Genomic DNA, 14,832 nt, shown 5'->3' with positions numbered 1-14,832 from the left:
CTGCTGTTTACAGCGTGTGTACTGCTGTTTACAGTTTGTTTTGATGCTGTTTACAGTTTGTTTTGATGCTGTTTACAGCGTGTGTACTGCTGTTTACAGTTTGTTTAATGCTGTTTACAGCGTGTGTACTGCTGTTTACAGTTTGTTTAATGCTGTTTACAGCGTGTGAACTGCTGTTTACAGTATGTGTATTGCTGTTTACAGCATGTGAACTGCTGTTTACAGTATGTTTAATGCTGTTTACAGCATGTGTACTGCTGTTTACAGTATGTTTAATGCTGTTTACAGTGTGTGTACTGCTGTTTACAGTATGTTTAATGCTGTTTACAGTATGCGTACTGCTGTTTACAGTATGTGTACTGCTGTTTACAGCATGTGTACTGCTGTTTACACCATGTTTAATGTTGTTTACAGCATGTGTACTGCTGTTTACAGCGTGTGTACTGCTGTTTACAGCATGTGTACTGCTGTTTACAGTATGCGTACTGCTGTTTACAGTTTGTTTAATGCTGTTTACAGTATGTGTACTGCTGTTTACAGCGTGTGTACTGCTGTTTACAGTTTGTTTAATGCTGTTTACAGCATGTGTACTGCTGTTTACAGCGTGTGTACTGCTGTTTATAGTTTGTTTAATGCTGTTTACAGCGTGTGTACTGCTGTTTACAGTATGTGTACTGCTGTTTACAATATATGTACTGCTGTTTACAGTATGTTTAATGCTGTTTACAGCATGTGTACTGCTGTTTACAGTATGTTTAATGCTGTTTACAGTATGTGAACTGCTGTTTACAGCGTGTGAACTGCTGTTTACAGCATGTTTAATGTTGTTTACAGCATGTGTACTGCTGTTTACAGCGTGTGTACTGCTGTTTACAGTATGTTTAATGCTGTTTACAATATATGTACTGCTGTTTACAGTATGTTTAATGCTGTTTACAGTTTGTTTAATGCTGTTTACAGTATTTTTAATGCTGTTTACAGCATGTGTACTGCTGTTTACAGTATGTTTAATGCTGTTTACAATATATGTACTGCTGTTTACAGTATGTTTAATGCTGTTTACAGTTTGTTTAATGCTGTTTACAGTATGTGTACTGCTGTTTACAGCATGTGTACTGCTGTTTACAATATATGTACTGCTGTTTACAGTATGTTTAATGCTGTTTACAGTATGTTTAATGCTGTTTACACCATGTGTACTGCTGTTTACAGTATGTTTAATGCTGTTTACAATATATGTACTGCTGTTTACAGTATGTTTAATGCTGTTTACAGTATGCGTACTGCTGTTTACAGTTTGTTTAATGCTGTTTACAGTATGTGTACTGCTGTTTACAGCATGTGTACTGCTGTTTACAATATATGTACTGCTGTTTACAGTATGTTTAATGCTGTTTACAGTATGTTTAATGCTGTTTACAGTATGTTTAATGCTGTTCACACCATGTGTACTGCTGTTTACAGTATGTTTAATGCTGTTTACAATATATGTACTGCTGTTTACAGTATGCGTACTGCTGTTTACAGTATGTGTACTGCTGTTTACAGTATGTTTAATGCTGTTTACAGTATGCGTACTGCTGTTTACAGTTTGTTTAATGCTGTTTACAGTATGTGTACTGCTGTTTATAGCGTGTGAACTGCTGTTTACAGCATGTGTACTGCTGTTTACAGTTTGTTTAATGCTGTTTACAGTGTGTGTACTGCTGTTTACAGTGTGTGTACTGCTGTTTACAATATATTTAATGCTGTTTACAGTGTGTGTACTGCTGTTTACAGTATGTGTACTGCTGTTTACAGTATGTGTACTGTGTTTACAGTGTGTGTACTGCTGTTTACAGTATGTTTAATGCTGTTTACAGTGTGTGTACTGCTGTTTACAATATATTTAATGCTGTTTACAGTGTGTGTACTGCTGTTTACAGTATGTGTACTGCTGTTTACAGTATGTGTACTGTGTTTACAGTGTGTGTACTGCTGTTTAGTGTGTACTGCTGTTTACAGCATGTTTAATGTTGTTTACAGCATGTGTACTGCTGTTTACAGTATGTTTAATGCTGTTTACAGTGTGTGTACTGCTGTTTACAGTATGTTTAATGCTGTTTACAGTGTGTGTACTGCTGTTTACAGTAGGTGTACTGCTATTTACCATATTTTTAATGCTGTTTACAGTATGTGTATTGCTGTTTACAGTGTGTGTATTGCTGTTTACAGTATGTTTAATGTTTACAGCATGTGTACTGCTGTTTAATGTGTGTACTACTGTTTACCGAATATGTATTGCTGTTTACAGTTTGTGTATTGCTGTTTACAGTTTGTGTATTGCTGTTTACAGTATGTGTACTGCTGTTTACAGTATGTGTACTACTGTTTACAGAATATGTATTGCTGTTTACAGTTTGTGTATTGCTGTTTACAGTTTGTGTATTACTGTTTACAGTATGTGTACTACTGTTTACAGAATATGTATTGCTGTTTACAGTTTGTGTATTGCTGTTTACAGTTTGTGTATTGCTGTTTACAGTATGTGTACTGCTGTTTACAGTATGTGTACTACTGTTTACAGAATATGTATTGCTGTTTACAGTTTGTGTATTGCTGTTTACAGTTTGTGTATTACTGTTTACAGTATGTGTACTACTGTTTACAGAATATGTATTGCTGTTTACAGTTTGTGTATTGCTGTTTACAGTTTGTGTATTGCTGTTTACAGTATGTGTACTGCTGTTTACAGTATGTGTACTACTGTTTACAGAATATGTATTGCTGTTTACAGTTTGTGTATTGCTGTTTACAGTTTGTGTATTACTGTTTACAGTATGTGTACTACTGTTTACAGAATATGTATTGCTGTTTACAGTTTGTGTATTGCTGTTTACAGTATGTGTACTACTGTTTACAGAATATGTATTGCTGTTTACAGTTTGTGTATTGCTGTTTACAGTTTGTGTATTGCTGTTTACAGTATGTGTACTGCTGTTTACAATATGTGTACTACTGTTTACAGAATATGTATTGCTGTTTACAGTTTGTGTATTGCTGTTTACAGTTTGTGTATTACTGTTTACAGTATGTGTACTACTGTTTACAGAATATGTATTGCTGTTTACAGTTTGTGTATTGCTGTTTACAGTTTGTGTATTGCTGTTTACAGTATGTGTATTGCTGTTTACAGTATGTGTCGTATGTAATCTGTAATAAGGCTACAAAATTCATTCCCACTTCCTGTTCCTTTGCTAGTTTTCTGCTTTACCCTCCAGGTAATACTTACACTTTAGTGTAGTTTGCGTGTCCTGCGTTCTGTTTTCCCGTGTGTTTTTTTCGTTTGCTTTTATAAAACTTTGCTGTGGAAAAATTCTGACCCTTGTTTCATGGTGATTATGTTTCCTCAGGTCTAATTCTGGCTATTTTCAGACATCTGTCAGACTGTCTGGATTATGATTATGGATTTGCCTGCATGAACCTTTTCTGCCTGTGGTTAGTGGAACGGCTTGAACAAAAAGACTAAAAAGACTGCACCTTAATGCCCCAATTGAGACAAATATTAATGATGAATGAATATGAATCTCTGAATCTCTGTATAGAGTGACACAGTTCTGAATTTTAACAAGAACCTTAATGATGACATTGGATATTCTGACATGCATCCTATTTGCATGTAGATTATTTAAATGTATTGTCACCCCGTGCCGCGAGAGGATCGCTGGTATAATTGAGCGACTGGGGGGATTTGTGTGAGTGATAATGCAGCAGTGAGGGATTCGAAGAGCTGCACCATGAACCATGCTGATATATGGCTAAAGGTCAGGACCAAGGGGATCTGTACATCACTAGCTTATATCCATGGCACCATTTCTCTCTCTCTCTCTCTCACTCTCTCTCACTCTCTCTCTGTTATAAACACCCTTTTCCACTGAGCAGCACTGAACAGCATGTATCACACTGTGAATATAAGGATTTTTTTATTACACCCCAGTCTTGAGAACACTGAACAGAATGAAGAAAATGTCTATTCAATAGACACTCAATTTAAAAAAGAGCGAATAAAAACTCTCCAATAATTAAGTGTTCAAGCACGAACAAATATGCATTTAGAAAAACTTTGAATAGAAATTAAGACCAGTGTTTCAAGCTCTCATGTTTTGCAGCAATTAAAAAATAAATATATTACTAATTTTATACCGCAGTGCTGCTGAATTTTCAAAACTGTTTGGTCAGAAGGTGTTATTGTATGACATTTATTTATATATTTATTGTATGACATTTATTTATTTACATTATTTGTATGACGTTTAATTATGTTTTAATGTTCATAATCCATTATATAAAGTCATTCACAGGGACTAGTATGATCGACTCTCTACATAACAGATACTGAACAGATTTAAGCCATGGTATTTATCAAAGCATGAGATGTTTTCTCTAAGGAATGTATTTATTTATTGAAAGAGTGTCACTGCTCTGTAACTGGAAGTGTTTTCTGCCACAGGAGAATCTTCAGGACAGAGGAGTTTGTGCTTTCCAGTTTCTCTGTAAAATAACAAACTGTGTTTTTTGTCTCAGTAACTTAAAGAGAAGCTTAAAGTTAAAATTCTTAGCTTAAAATTCTATACAAACTACTGTTTACAGAAGAGTATTCTCTCTCTCTCTCTCTCTCTCTCTCTCTCTCTCTCTTTTAGAGTTTGCCGTTCAAGTGCACCACTGCAGCTCCTCTGACTCGGGGTGTTCCCCTGCAGCAGGGAGGGGTCGTCGCCGTGTCGGCGGCAGCCTGATGAAGTCCTTCTTGCTGACTCATCAGTCTGGTACTGCAAGGTGCTGATGCTGCAACCGATGCGGTTACCGATAACTGCGAGGAAGTTGAAAAATGTCCAGCCTAAGCTTCCTCTTAATGCTGCGTTTTGTGTTTATATGAGCGCACACACTCACACACACACACACACACAAACACACACGAACACATGAATCCTAGTCCTTAATCACAGTTACAGATTGCAGCAGGACAGGGTAATTTGTTTGTGTAGCAGAGATGAAGAAAGGTGGAGGAAATGAATTGTCTTCAAAGATTAAGCTGCTGGAAAGCAAGATATTTGAAGTTTCCTCATTTAATTCCAAATAAATAAAAAAAAACACATTTAATACAAATTAACTTTTTATGTTTTTCTTTGAATAAATAAACAATAGAATTAATAGAGCTTCCTCCAGGAAAAGTTTGACTAATTCTACTGATTAATACATAGATAGTGCTCTTTTAAACTTTTTTTAAAACTTTTCTTCTTTGGAGTTTATTTCAGATCGGATTTTGGCTTCATACAGATGAGACATTTCAGAGTACTGCATATGTAGCTAACCTTGTAGTTTTGGACTGTTTGCCTCTGACTGTGTTTCATGAAAACCTGATTTTTGGAAGGACATCCTTCCATCTTCGATGGTGTAGCTTCCATGTTAAGTGATGCTGCACCGTCGTGAGAGGCTGGATAGTCTGTGTCTGGAATAAAAGTTTCTGCTGCAGATGAATGATGGTGATAATACTAATAACGGCCAATGAAATAAAAATGACTGGTGTCTAACCATCTCTGTTGGAATGAGAGACTGAGAGAGAGAGAGAGAGAGAGAGAGAGAGATGCTGTTAACAGGTGTCATGGATAATGAGATGGTACGAGCGTGTGGAAGAATAAACACGAGCATCCACCTCAACTGTTCACCTCTGTCACAATGAAAGAGCAGATCCATTGAACCTCACCACATGAAGCCTATTAATGCTCTCTAAAACAGTGAGGCCCAGTGTTAGCCAGCACAATTCATCCCAGCTTCCTGCAGCTTTGCATATCTCTTCAACACACACGGCTATTTTTGGGCCTCTCCTTCTGCTCATTTGAATATTTCTGCCCCTTTTGTTTTAGTCGTGTTTTAATTTCCCTGACCACTGAATCCACTGTGCTCACACAAAAACCCTCTCCCTCCTGAAGCGCAGGCTGGTTGAAATAGTATATAATAGTGGATGTTTGTATGTGTATTTCCGTGTGTGTGTGTCTGTGTGTGTTTGTGAAAACGTGCATTTCTAATCCTGCTGAGTAATGTGAGAGCTTGAAACAAAATAACAAATACAATGTGTTATATAAATAACCCATTTTAGCTACATCATACAGCACAGCAGGGTGTATGTGTATGTGTGTGCATGCATGTGTGTGTGGGCATGCTCTTCTCCTTTTGAAATATTGTGCTTGATAAACAGTGTTAAAGAAAGGTCCTATTACACATCACCACAAGTCGGGACCGTTCATTTCCCAAGTGACTTGTGTGTGTGTATACAAATATCTCTGAGTGCTTCACTTACTCATTGTGCCTGGCTTCCTGTGAAATGCCACACTCAAGACACAAGAGTCAACAGAAGCTTTCCAGAAACTGCAACTATGCTAACACACTCCATATCCGCAATGTCACCAGGCAGCAGCACCACAACCACAGCACTGCGAAGTGCCAGAACCACTCGCTGCGCTCCACACTGTACTGGACTGCAGCACTGATCGGTGCGACAAAAAGCTCAAGGTCCACACAACAGAGCCATTCTTTTCCAGTACCACCGACGACAGCAAACAAGTATTTGATAAAAAACACACATGCTGAGAGCAATCAGGAACTGAGACTGACATTCACAGATCAGGTCCACAAGTGAAGGTTGGTTTTACAGGCTCAGAAATTTCTCTGCTCAAGCTTGGACCTCCCTGAGCTGTGCAACTGGAAAAATTCATCCAAAGATTCATCCACTGATCAAAGCAGCTTCAAAGACAAGACAATTCCATCTTCTATTTCTTTTTTTAAAAATAAGTTGTTAGAATTGTTATTTACAAGACAGAAAGCATATGCAAAAAAGTTTATACCAGAAGATTAAAGGAGCATAAATCAGTAAACTAATAATAATAATAATAATAATAATAATAATAATAATAATATGGTTGTATGCAAAAGTTTTGGCACAAGAGTAAACATCAAAACAGGTAAATATGACCTCTATATCATATCTTCAGTGTCCCAGTTGCTTGCATAATTTGCTGATATTTGCTGAAATTCATTCTTCCATGTACATTTGCAATGTTTCCTGAGCCACTGGGTACCACACAACCCCAAAGCATCAACAGCTGTCAAGGTGTTCTTTTCATCAAATGCTATTTCTGTTTTTCTCCAAACATACCTCAAAGATTTTGGTCAAAGAACTCCATTTTTTAAATTTTATCAGTCCACAGCACTTGTTTCCAAAATGCATCTGGCTTATCCAGATATTCGACTGCATACATGAGACATTGACTTTTGTGACAAGGACACAGGTAAGGATCCCTCTGATGACTCTTCCATACAGATCCTGTTTGTGTAACGCTGGTCAGTATAATGGTACAACAACACTCCTGTGTTGGCTAAGCCATCCTGCACATCCTAGCTTTCATTTCTTTCTGTCCAGCATATGGGCAGTTCTGTCTGAGAGCTTTTCTGTGTCTCCAAATTGTACCTTAACTTTCTAAGTTACTAGGGAAACTAAGTTTCCCTTAACTCCTATTTCTTAATGACATATCAGACAGCGGGAATTGTCAGTTGGAAAGTGGGAAAGCTTTGTAGAAATCATTTAGCTTCGTTTTCAGATCCTGAATCAGCTGTTTAGTGTAGCCCATGGTTGATGAGCATTAGTGCAAGACATCTTTACCTCCCTAATGAGTCTATTAAGGCTTAATGAGTTAATTAAAATTCTGAGACATTTCAACTGGAAGGGAGCTTCCCGACACATGTCTTTGAATGAATGAATGAATGAATGAATGAATGAATGAATAAATGAATGAATGAATGAATGAATAAATAAATAAATAAATAAATAAATAAATAAATAAATAAATAAATGTTTGCTGAACAAAATAAGGGGTGCCAAAACATTTGCATATCATTGTATAAAGTTGATATCTTACAATTACTGAATAATATATACACAAAACCTATTAATATCGCAAACCCAAACAGTAAAAACAAACAAAAGTTATTAAAGTTGAAAAGGCACTTGAGGTTTGTAGCCTCACCATCATCGCACTCAGTCAAGCAGTCACTGAAGTGATTCATTATGTACCAGTGTCCTCAGTCAATTATCTAAAGTGTCTACATACAATTTGCCTAGATTTGGGATTAACTGTGATTACTTTGGGATAGGTTAGGAGATCTGTACAAAGAAAAACACTCATTCTGTACATAATAAACATGACGTCTAAGCTGCATGCGAACATGGAACGTGTCCTGAAACATCATATCCGATTTTCCGCAAAGAATTCAGAGGTGTTGAGGGTGGAAAGCAGATAAGTCAGCGATGTGGGCGGATGGTGTACAGACTGCTCTGAGGCAGAACACAGGAGCTTGGTTTTGCCTTTCTATGTTAAGAATGAGGCACATGCAGCATGCTCCGCTAAGTTTGTTTTTTTTTGTTAGATCTGCCAGAGGCTTAGCAGTTTGGAGGCTGTTCAGAACTCAAACACACAGCTCTATAGAAAGCTTCACAGCTTCTTCTGCTTGAGGTGCACTTCTGAATATTAAACGCACCTCATATGACAATATCAAGGTGTGCGCAAATATGTATCAATCCATAATATGGCTTTTGTGTCTAAGATATGTAAAAATGTGGCACATGCGGTGCTCTAGGCTTCCTGAAGCGCTCCAAAGAACTGAAACAAAGTGGTTTTGTGAGGTTTTGAGGGTGACAGGACAGGTTATTTTTTCGTGAGATTCCACAGTGTAATTACGTCTTGTTAATACTATGTGAATTGATCACACTCACTCTACATCAGGGGGTCTTATCCAGAAAGGGCCGGTGTTGTTGCAAGTTTTCATTCCAACCATCAACTGAATAAACATGTGGACTCAGCTGTGACTCCTGTTTGACTGGATGGAAAACCTCAACCCACATCGGCCCTTTGTGGATGAGATTGCATCATTCAATCTAGTCATTAAGAACCATGTTAATATTAAGTTTAGTATAAGCAATGAAATCACATTTCGTTGAGTAGACTATGTGGAATCTGACTGGCCATATTCCTGTTTTTTGTTTTTGTTTTTTCAGTACGGATTCCAGAATTGCTGATATTTGCTGTAATTTTCCACATCGACTACATCTCATAAACAACACAAAACCATTGGCTCAAAAAAAAGTCTGACCATTAGGAAATGCCTCATTTTTCTTCAGTGGTGCACAGACATTTATGATTTCTTTACAGAGCCACAGACTGCCCTGACAGACTACCTACAGTCATATTCTTGGGAGGTAAAAGAAAACTGGAGAGCCCAGACACAGAAAACACAGAGACACAGAGAGAGCATGCTGAGAAACTCTGCACATACTTACTGAGCTCAGGACTGAATGTGAACAGAAGCACTCCCTGCTGTATGACCGTCCTTAAGCCGTTTTATAAGCTGTTCAATTGTATCGTTTTTTATTTTCACACTACACCATGGTCAAAGCAACAATAGTTGGGTGTTTTTTTTCCGAAACAAAATCACGTATCATAGAAGTGGAGGTTAAGCTCAATAGTATTTGGCATCACTTATCATAAGCATCTCACTTTCAACCTCACAAACGAACTCATCAGCATGTCTGTAAATAATAACTGCTACTAATGCTACCCAGTTCCTTAGATTCACTACAAGGTTAGTCGCATTCTTATATCTCTTTGCCATCCACTATACTATAAGCTCTCGCCCCTCCTCCCCCAACACACACTCTCCTTATGACTAGTGCGTAAGGCTACACCAACACTTCAGTCCCATGTGTGTTACTCTGACAAATAAAGAGCTTGTGAATGTCAATCATGTCTCTTCCTACGCAAAAGACTCCCAGATGACAGCCGTTAGTGACCGAAGGAGGTTTGAAACCCGCATGCCCTGCTTTCATGACTCGCTGGCTCCTCTACCCACAAGGCTTTCTTGCTACTTATACCTCCTTGTAGGAGCTCGGCACCATGTCAAGCATTTGCTTGCGTAAGTTAATTTCTCAAACCAAGAGCACTTGTGCTGCTGGTGATTGTTATGAAATGCTTTTGAGGATTAAAGTAATGGGATTTTGATCCTTTCAAACACTGCTGTGTCTCTGACTGACAAACTACACAAAACTTTATTTCTGTACTGATAAAAAGACTCCAGATTTTGAAGACTTGGGTTCCTGCCTAGATATCAATCAACCTTGCTGGTTGTAAGAGTATGGGTTTTGAAAAAAAAGAAAGAAAAAAAACCTCTCTAAAATTATATGAGGAAGAAACCATGAGAGGAACCAGACGCAAAATCGAACCCATCTTCATGTAGGTGACACTGATTAGTGTGATTATATAATTTCCTTTCTACAACTGAATATACTCAAATGGAATTGTGTAACCAAGACCCAAATGATGTACTACACACTATCCACTTACACTATGCGCTTTATACTCTAGTGTCTAGTGTATGAATGTCGGAAGAGTAGAATCGTCTCAAATGGAACACTAACGATTTTTTACTAAGTGGAAATATAAGCTGTTTCCAAAATTCCAATAAGCACTTCATCCAGGTACTTGAAGTACACCACTTACAATTTTCAGTGTGAACACACTACTTACACTATTTATACTAACAATGGCATAAAATAGTGCATAAGTATGTGACTTGGGACACACTTAAGGAGTTTACTTAGGAAAATTAATTAGTTGACCTAATTTATCATAAAAGAAATGAGTGATATTTACATGTCTGTGAAATGTACAGCATGAAGCCCAACCGCACTCGTCTGTCATTTGCTACACTTACAGATAAGGAGAATGTTCCAGTACGTTTTCCATCACCACTGAATTGCTAAAACGTGTACATGAAATTTTAGGTACTCACAGTTCTATGGCCTTGTTCCACATTATGACGTATCCGGACAAAATAAATGACTCAACGTTGACGATGTGTGTGTTTCCCCGCTCAGTTCCAACGTAAAGCCATTTACTCTGGAACGGAAGATGGCAAAACGTGATCCTAAAAGGAAGAGGAGAGAAAGCAAGAAAATATAGTGCAATGTGAGAGAGGGAAAGTATGTATGTTGAGCTCATCAAGTACATTTAAAGTTGTTTAAAATGTAAATAATATTTCAGTTTTAAGAAAATTCTAGTCTAGTCTTGGTTTGCCATTCTTTGTTTCCTGGCCTATGGGTTTCAGCTTTACCCAACTGCACCAACCTTGTTCTAGCTAATTACATGGTATTATCCAATTTGCATGAACCTGTGTAATAATTATTAAGATCGTGTTAGCTTAATTTAAACCATTACCAGCACAACTGCTTCTAATGACCTGGGTGCAACGAATGAAAACAAAACATTTCAAGACAAAATAAGCAATGTCCAGCATCTCTCCCTTTAATTACAGCTATGGTGCATGTGGCTGCAAATAAGGTGTCATGTTAATTCTTCTTATACTTCTAATACTTCTGCATCCCTGAAAACCTACAAAGGATGCAGACTCTCAATTCAAGCCTGACTTCCTTTAAGCATTCACCTCAACATCTCCAGTCAGCAATCTATTCCCATGTTTCTGTCAGCAGCTCTTATCTTCTTATTAATCAACCAGGACCTTTAAAGGGACCATCACCGATCTAACCCAAGTAACTAAAGGTCATCTAAAAAGATTTCACAACCTGTACAACTGTAGGTTTGGAGATAATGTAAAAATAGTAGCACACGGTTTCTATGTAAATCAGTTTCAGAATTCAGATATGTTCTAAATAAAACTGGCCACACGAGTGACGCTTCATTCGTAGGTACAGCGAGAAAGCAGCCGGGGATCATTCATTTTCAGAGCGACCTGCGTTTTCCGGTGACATGAGCAACAGTGACCGCTGACGACTAGATGTGGACATGACCCGCAACGCTGGAGAGATTTGGTGCAGCGACTTCCGATGGGAGTGAAGACAGTATCCGTGTGACATGATCCATGGCAAAGAGCTCACCCTGCTGCTCCTTCATCTCACATGAAATGATGCAGATAAACACTGCTGCATTTTATAAAATAAAATGCAAATCTCCCTTCAGAATGTGTCATTTTAGCAGCAAGAAAACTTTATTGTCAAAAGTGGAATGCTAGCTGAACCACCCGATGATAAATGTTATTACTATGGCAAACAGTAGCTAGAACACCAACTGTACAGTAGACTTCATAGTACCGCGACTGGTGTGGGGGAAGTGGTAGCTCAGTGGTTAAGGTGCTACTGCTCGGAAGGTTGCGAGTTCAAATCCCAGAGTCAGGAAGCTGCTACTGCTGGGTCTCTGAGCAAGACCCTTAACCCTTAATTAATCATTTGTATAAAGAATGAGATAAAATCTAAGTTTCTCTGGATAAGGTCATCTGCCAAATGTTGTGTGTGGAAATGTTTTATTCCCTTTATACCACAGCAATTTGCTAATGATTATATTCTTATTAATTAAAGAGGGACACTCTTTATCCTTTATAGTTACATTTAATGTGTTGGCCTACCCACAAAACAGTTTAGTTCCTGTTAACGCTCACGCCATCGGCTAGAGACATTTGCTCTAATAATAATCCTCATTTCTCTCTCTCTCTTTAAGGTAATAAAACACGAAAACACAGCTTGCCATGTTACAAATAAGCATGGTTCCTGAGCTGACACTGGAGACTCGTTCCATAAATGTTATCTTCACTAAGAAAACTAATCTATAGTGAAGATACTGTGCTTTCGTTTTAAAATGCCCGATGTTCCTGTTTATTTTTAATCTTAGTCCCTGTTAATTACTCATTAATACAGAAATAATACAGTATTAGGATTGTGTTAAATATAAACCTGTTAAATATGTCACAGCTGCTCTTAAAGAAAATGAATTTTTTTTTTTGACCAGCTGTACTGTAATTCCTCTAAAGCTTTCTGTTTTCTACTGCGTAACAACAAAGCACAATGTTTTGTCACATCACATGTGGTGTCAACACATTTGGCTATGCTCTGTGTCTCGTGTCAGTTGAACGTCAGTCCCAGTCGGGTACGGCAGGGTGTATTTTTAGGATGCTACAATTAATTAGAACACCATTGCCCCAAGACAAACGGCAGCTAATGAGACATGAGCAAGACACAACAAGAGCAGAAACTTCCAGAAGTAAAACTTTCAGAAACGAGCCCATCCTTTACACTTTGTTAGCCCTGCAAATAGATTATGTTTAAGCAATATCACACGAGCAAGACTACTGTTGTACTTATATCAACACCAGTGTAATACAGCTCTAGGTAATACCAGCTGTGCATTCAGTATAAAGCACACACTTATGAGTGTGATATTTGCTGGTACACAACAGTTCTATAAAGAAGAAATTAAATGTCTACCTAACATTTTAGACAGGGCACGGCCAAATATTTTGTCTGCTTTTGCTCCGTCAATGAAAACGGTCTCACCACAACTTCATAATCTAGATGAAGATTGGAAAAAGACCAGGTTTTTCTAATCTTCAACTCTGTAGTTTGGCCGAGTCTGTGTGCACGATAGCCTCAGATTCCTGTTCTTGGTTGACAGAAGAAGAACCTGATGTGGTGTTCTGCTGTTGTAGCTCATCCACCTCAAGGTTCGATGAAGAGTGGTGAGTTACTATATGCTTCCTGACAGCTCAAACCAGTCTGGCCATTTTCCTCTGACCTCTCTTATCAACAAGGCATTTCCACCCACAGACTCACAGTCTCTCAGTCAGTGTTTCTGTATAAACCTTTGAGTCTGTTGTGTATGAAAATCCCAGGAGATCAGCAGTTTCTGAAAAATTCAAACCGGTCCACTGAGGTACGAACATCCATGCCACAGTTGTTAAAGTCACACAGATCACAGTTTTTCTTTATTCTGATGTTTGATGTGAAGCTTTTCACCTTTATCATCATGCTTTTATGTATTATTCTGCTATCTGGCTGATTAGAGAAGGTGTAGAGGTGTTCTTAATAAAGTTGCTGGCCAGTGTATATTAAATGTTTGATTTTTTTTTCCATCAGATTTTCCTTTTTTACTTTACTGCTTCACATTGCTATATTTGCTATAACTATATCTATGTCTCTCTTTTCCCAAACGCCCCTTGTCCCTTTCAATCTGGTGAAAACATTTCCACCTGCAGCCTCAGGCCTTGGAGGGCAGTTCTGGGAAAAAGCATATTGTGAATGATGACTTCTGTCGTGAGCAATCACTCCAGCAAACAACAGTACAGTCGGGACTTCACGAATTGCGAAGGACATGTCTGGCCTGCTGGCAATAATGCAGCCCTCTGCTCTTTCTACACTTTCTCCTTAAGGATTACAAAACTACAGAGGTGGTGATAAATAGCGTTGTAATTCTGTGTGAAATATTTTACAACGAAACTTTGTTTTGGTCTTTTTAATATAAAGTCCAATACTGCTTAGTGTTTTTCCTACACACTTTCCTGTGAATTGTTTTCATCAGTTATCCAGTATGTGAGTGCTATTCATGATCGTAAGGAAGAAAGCAAGATACACCATTTCATACTCATACCATTTCTGTGTATTGGTCACCTAATTTAGGAGCTATTACCTGTACAGATGTACTTTCACTATTAAGAGCACACAACATGGATTACGTTCACACAGCATTGGCCAAGCAATTATGATAAACAATCAATAAGCCAATCACGTGGTACATCACCCAGTCGGTACAAGGCATATTAATTTGTGTGCCAATTGGACCGGATTCTCTCTACAATCCATACAGTGGCATCATCCATCATCCTTATAAGCAGGTTAAGTAGAAAATAAAGACCAACACTGTGCAATTTACTCCTGTCTGAGTTCATCATGTCTTCCTCTATTTC

General features: G+C 38.0%; 1 protein-coding gene across 8 annotated transcripts in view; it reads right to left on the bottom strand.

The window, feature by feature from the left end:
• The window catches only part of stxbp5l (syntaxin binding protein 5L), a 125,311-nt gene that overhangs the window by 60,320 nt on the left and 50,159 nt on the right, over positions 1–14,832 (bottom strand). For all 8 annotated transcript variants that reach the window (XM_058392513.1, XM_058392515.1, XM_058392518.1 and 5 more), the window contains exon 5: positions 10,876–11,010. In XM_058392513.1, coding sequence (XP_058248496.1) covers positions 10,876–11,010 — 135 coding nt within the window. The remainder of the gene's footprint in view (positions 1–10,875; positions 11,011–14,832) is intronic.

This window comes from Hemibagrus wyckioides, linkage group LG06, assembly GCF_019097595.1.
Source record: "Hemibagrus wyckioides isolate EC202008001 linkage group LG06, SWU_Hwy_1.0, whole genome shotgun sequence".
NCBI lineage: Eukaryota > Metazoa > Chordata > Actinopteri > Siluriformes > Bagridae > Hemibagrus > Hemibagrus wyckioides.
The sequence above is the reverse complement of the archived record's forward strand: the minus strand, read 5'-3'. Positions and strand labels throughout refer to the sequence as shown.